The sequence below is a fragment of the Chiloscyllium plagiosum genome, unplaced genomic scaffold, assembly GCF_037043375.1.
Source record: "Chiloscyllium plagiosum isolate Xiang-an unplaced genomic scaffold, Cpla_swu_hap1 HiC_scaffold_11, whole genome shotgun sequence".
NCBI classification, from domain to species: Eukaryota; Metazoa; Chordata; class Chondrichthyes; order Orectolobiformes; family Hemiscylliidae; genus Chiloscyllium; species Chiloscyllium plagiosum.
In genome coordinates this window covers 58,670,412-58,676,411 of record NW_028270149.1, presented here as the reverse complement: position 1 = coordinate 58,676,411, position 6,000 = coordinate 58,670,412, and the positions used below count along the sequence as shown (strand labels likewise).

The 6,000-nt window shown below is 37.6% G+C and overlaps 1 protein-coding gene across 10 annotated transcripts in view; it reads right to left on the bottom strand.

The window, feature by feature from the left end:
* Window positions 1-6,000, bottom strand: part of phka1a (phosphorylase kinase, alpha 1a (muscle)) — a 140,087-nt gene that overhangs the window by 55,523 nt on the left and 78,564 nt on the right. For all 10 annotated transcript variants that reach the window (XM_043704548.2, XM_043704547.2, XM_043704549.2 and 7 more), the window contains 5 exons: window positions 4,813-4,952; window positions 4,560-4,716; window positions 2,834-2,913; window positions 2,669-2,747; window positions 1,128-1,257 (listed from right to left, as the gene is read on the bottom strand). In XM_043704548.2, coding sequence (XP_043560483.2) covers window positions 1,128-1,257; window positions 2,669-2,747; window positions 2,834-2,913; window positions 4,560-4,716; window positions 4,813-4,952 — 586 coding nt within the window. The remainder of the gene's footprint in view (window positions 1-1,127; window positions 1,258-2,668; window positions 2,748-2,833; window positions 2,914-4,559; window positions 4,717-4,812; window positions 4,953-6,000) is intronic.

Genomic DNA, 6,000 nt, shown 5'->3' with positions numbered 1-6,000 from the left:
AAATGCCTTACTGTTCACATCTACCGCTCTGCCCTCATCAATCCTCTTTGTTACTTCTTCAAAAACGCAATCATGTTTGCTAGACAGAATTTCCCCACAAATAAAGCCATGTTGACTATCCTTAATCAGTCCTTGCCTTTCCAAATACATGTACATCCTGTCCCTCAGGATTCTCTCCAACAACTTGACCACCACCGACATCAGGCTCACTGATCTATAGTTCCCTGGCTTGTCCTTACCAAGGCTGCATTCTCGGACCTGGTCCTTGGAAATAAAATAGACCAATTTGATCAAGTGCCAGCAGAAGAACATTTAGGAGACAGTGATCATTATATCTTAAGGATCAGGATGGTGGCACAGAATGATATGCAACAATCTAGTGTAAGAAAAATCAATGAGAGTAAAGCTGATTCAATGAGGCAAAAACAGAGACGGACAGGGTTGACTGGAACAGAAGGTTGGCAGGATTGCCAAGACTACATAAAATATCTTTTATATTTTGTTGAACAATAGAAACTGGCAATTCATTAGAGATATGCTTGCCAGTATGAGTGTATTAGGAATAGAAAAGACAAAGGGACTACAGACCTAGCAATAACATCCTTCAGCTCACAGGCAGTAAAGTGTTGCAGTTGTTTAGAATGTAAAAAATAAACAAAATTTGGGAATTATCCTACACCCCGACAGCATTTCATTGAACTAGGATTCTTTGTAGAAAAAAGTAAAATATGGACATTAGAAACTATACTTTTTTAAAAAATACATAGAATTTGATATAATAGGGTGCTCTTCAGTCCAATCTGTTTTTGGAGAAAAAAGAAATATTAACTGAAATGGATCCAGTCTTTGCACATGGGAGCACTTAAAAACAATTATGCAAATGTTCCAATTTAGTAATGGCACTTATGAGTACTGAGACAACATTATTTATTTGGACGACAAGGAAAAGTTTTCCACAGTTTGAAAAATCTAAAGACATCTATAAATTATTTCCCTCTTTGCCCACAAAGTGCTTTCTTGGATGAACTCTGAACATAGCAACTCAAAGTTTGATTGTAAAACTTTCAGAAGTAGGTATATTCTACCATCTTGAGTCAGAGTTTGTGGATGCTTCTGAGAAGCTTTACCTGAACACTTGAGAGAATTGGCCAGCTCGGTTGCCATGACCTGGATAATTAATCCAGTACGCAGTCGGAACATTTCAGCAAACAAACTGGGTTCTGTCCTTATGTACATTGCGAGGTAAACCACAATTTCCTATCAAAACAAAAGTTTATAAATATAAAGCAGCTAATTTACGGTACAAATAAAGTTAGAATAGAATTTTACTGCATAGAAGTACTGCACTATATTTAACCCCTGTGTGCTATTTGAAAGAGATATTCAATCAATCCCACTCCCCTGCTCTTTTCCTCGAGCCCTTTTTATTTGAAGAAGCCTTTCCTTTTGAAAAGTTTTTATTAAAAATCTAGTTCCTTCTTTCTTCAGACAGTATGTTCCTGATCAATATTACTCAATGTGTATTTTTTCAATCCTCATCTCGCCTCTGGACTTTTTTTTTACTAAACTTAAATGAAATGTGTCTCTGGTTACAAGTTCTGATACCAGTGAAAAAAGGTTTCTCTTCATTTACTCCATCAAAATTATTCATGATATGAATGCTCCAAGTAAATTTCCCAAAACTTTTCTGTCTGAAAGACAGCAATCCTAGATTCTCTAAACTTGCTCTATGAATATATTGTTCGATTGGGTACCGTCCAAAGCAACAAGATTATTTTGTGCTATGGAACAGCAGTCTGTATGGTTTTAAACTTTGATATATGTACCAGAAAAATATGGAAAGACCAACCACTGGGCATTAGAAAAATGGATATTACTCTCCAGCAGTCCTGTTAGGCATTTCTGATGGTTCATGTAAACATTACTTCTATGGTAATGGTTTTTGCCCGAAATGTTGATTTTCCTGCTCCCCGGATGTTGCCTGAACTGCTGTGCTTTTCCAGCACCACTCTAATCTAGAATCTGGTTTCCAGCATCTGCAGTCCTTGTTTTTACCTAATTGTTATACTTAGTATACCCCAGTAACACCACAATGCATACCAGAAAACCTTTTTTAAAATGTGTTAATACCATCAAAATTTCTGTTTCAGCATTCATACATATGCTGATTCTTTCCTCTTCAGGTGGCTCATTTTATTTGAAATCAGACTTGGAATGTAAATGTTAATTTGAGAATCAATTCAGTAATTCCAACTCTTAGAAAATATATTATAGATAACATACATCAATGTATGAGGGATATGGGCCGGGTGCTGCAGGTGGGATTAGATTGGGTTGGGATATCTAATCAGCATGGACGAGTTGGACCGAAGGGTCTGTTTCCGTGCTGTATATCTCTATGACTCTATAATATATATGAGACATCTTAGCAGTAGGTTAACAAGTAACATTAAGTATCAAAACAATCCTGGTACTTTAATTTTATTCACAAATTATCCAAGCTGAACTTTCTGACTCATGATTTGGTGTCCAACAGGATGTTGTGCCAAACTCAGCAAGTTATCCATTGACAACAAGGGAGAAATATGAATTGGCCATTAAATCCAACTGTATATAAATATGGATTTCAAACAGGACTCATTAACAGTGCTTTGTTGCATGAACTAACCTGTGTGAGGATGACCAAACTGACATTTTGTTCGCTAGCTTCTTCAATCAATTTTGTAAGTTCATTAAGTGGCAAAGGTCTAATAAGAAAGAAAGATCATAAATTGATTTCATAACTATTTCAATATAATATGACCGAATAACCAGTCTTCAGTGAAGTACTCACGCTGAAATTGTTCTCTCTCGTGGTTCAGGTGGAAGGCCAACAGTAAGATGCTTCTGATTTGATAAGAGTGTTGTGCAAGCCTGTGATAGATTGCATCAAAAATGTAGTTATATAAAAATGCAAATATTATATACTATAAAAGCAATAATTTACTACCAGTTACTGCTTAACTTACCGACAATGAAAACATTTCAATAGCTCAGTAAAGTATTGGATTGTTTTGTTGTTTATGAGAAAACATGCCATATGTCAGACTATGCAAGACTGATCAGGGATTTGTAAGGTGATCAATCTCAGTCAAGGTAGCAGTGGAACTTTCATATGGTTTCAAATACAGCCAAGATTTACCATCCCTAGTTATTAGTAAATGGGCTGCACAGTGGCTCAGTGGTTAGCACTGCTGCCTCACAGCACAAGAGACCTGGTTTCAATTCCCGCCTCGGGCAACTGTGTGGAGTTTGCACGTTCTCCCAGTGTTTGCGTGAGTTTCTTCCGGGTGCTCCAGTTTCCTCCCACAGTCCAAAGATGTGCAGGTTAGGTGAATTGGCCATGCTAAATTGCCTGTAGTGTTAGGTGCATTAGTCAGGGATGAATGTAGTGGAATGGGTCTGGGTGGGTTGCTCCACAAGTAAGTGTGGACTTGTTGAGCCAAAGCTGAAAAATGTGTTGCTGGAAAAGCGCAGCAGGTCAGGCAGCATTAAAGGAGCAGGAGAATCAATGTTTCGGGCATAAGCCCTTTTTCCCTATCTTTTATCTTAGCCTGCTTGGCACACCCTCCTTATTCCTGAAGAAGGGTTTATGCCCGAAATGTCGATTCTCCTGCTCCTTTGATGCTGCCTGACCTGCTGCGCTTTTCCAGCAACACATTTTTCAGCTCTGATCTCCAGCATCTGCTGTCCTCACTTTCTCCTTGTTGGGCCGAAGGGTCTGTTTCCACACTGTAGGGAATCTAATCATCTAATCTAATCATTAAGTAACTGCTTGTAAAGTCTAAACACAAATAATGCTAAGGCTCAGTTGTGATATCTCACACAATCAAATAACAAGCTAACACTCAGTCTCCAGATTGACACCATGATAAGTGGTCAAGTTGTTGGTTGTGTCGCTATAGTCTTACTAGACCATAGGGGCTGCTCTCTCATTAGAGAGAGAGAGAAGTGACTAGTGGTGATTTAACCTGAGGGCAACTAAACAAGGGAAGAGGTTGAAAAGGAGAGTCCTTCATGGTCATCTGAAACTGGTAATAGAATTGAACCCACACTGTTGGCATCACAGTGCTCTATAAACCAACGATCCAGCCAACTGAGCTAAACCGATTCCACAGTAGTCAAGTAATCTACGTATCAAAAGGTTGAAGACAGCTGTTGTCCAGAATCACTACTTTTGTAAGTCAAAAAGAGATTAAAATAACAGTAAAACCCAAAGCTATCAAAAACAAATATAAAATAGATGTAAAAATTCAGTTCCACATTGCGATGAAAATAGAACTTCACAAATGCTCAGAGCAGTTAGAAGTAATCATACAATAGTACTCCAATTCTATTACAACATTAACATACACAAGTCATTGACAATATAAATTGTAATGCAAACAAAATATGCACTGTATTGACAGAAAAGGTCAAGTGAATATGTGGCATGCCAACAGATTTCAGACTTGGAAAGTATTGAAATTACTATACATGACACTATTATGTACAATGTGAAGGATTGGACTTTTAACTACCTCATCAAGTTCTTCAATCTTTTTTTGGAGCATGCCAGATATGTAACGGATTAGTCCCCACTGGTGAGCATTGCCAGCTTTTGTGTAAAGCTCCATTAGGAGGTCACGGATCGTGGTGCGAGGATCATCAGTCATATTTGTATCCCAATCTATACCTCTACAAAAAGAACAGGAAGGTATTGATTAAAAATCAAACCACATGTTAAGCATCTGAAAAATATTTAATATATTTTTGAAAAATGAAAAACCTTACTTTGTCATATATATTACATTGATTATTTCGAACTGTTCATGTAAGTTTGAGCACGTTTTTAATTGTTCAACCAAGGCTTTGCAATCTATTTCACCAGAGGCAGCCTTTGGCCAATCCTTTGTAGTAGTGACCGTTGAATACTGATACAGAATGAGAATGAAATCAAAATTATAAATTCAAATATTTCACGACTACACTCACACAACTTCCATGGGTTCCATTAGCATAGGTACAGAAAGTTAATTTTAGTTTTATAATTTATGATTGCCATACAAACTCAAATCATAAATGACCTTCAAGCAAGAGAACCAGCTGTCCCTATTTGGGATGTTTGTCAATGATTGATTTGTTATAGCATCTGAGTGATCAATGAAAAGCAAGTAGGAATGAGCAACATATACAGCCTTCACAAGTGACATGTTGCCATCCTCATACCAACTATAAATTAAATTCCACACAACCAGCGAGAAATATACAGCCAGACTGTAAAAGCTTCTATTGATATGTGAAAGGAAAAAGGTTTGTTAGGATAAATAAAAATTGACATGTGAGAATTTATATTGGGGAATGTGGAGAAAAGAGATAGTTTCTTTGAGCTAGTCTTCTCAGGAAACACAGAAATGTTCCCAGAAATACTAGGTGACTAAGAGACATATGAAACTGAAAAGTTACAAAGAATTAGTATTCGCAAAGAGATAGCATTTGGAAAATTAGCTGGATTAAGGATTGACAATCTGCTGGATTAGATGAGCTTCATTCAGAGTGCTGAAGGAAGTAGCAGTAGAGATAGAGATAGCAAATCTCATTAATTACAATCTCTTGAAATTCTATAGATACTGGAAAGGTTCCTGCTGACTGCTAGGGAGCAAATATAACTCCACCATTTAAAAAGGGAGGAGCAGAGTGTGAAGAAATACTGACATCCATAGCAGTGCATATGTTAGCATCTATTAAAAAGAATGGTGGTTGCTGTGGTAGATGTGATCTGTATGGACTTCAGTAAGGCATTCGATAAGGTTCCCCATGGGAGACTGGTTAGCAAGGTTAGGTCTCATGGAATACAAGGAGAACATTTGGATACAGAATTGGCTCAAAGGTAGAAGCCAGAGGGTGATGGATTCTTTTTCAGACCGGAAGCCTGTGACCAGTGGAGTGCCACAAGGATCGGTGCTGGGTCCACAACTTTTT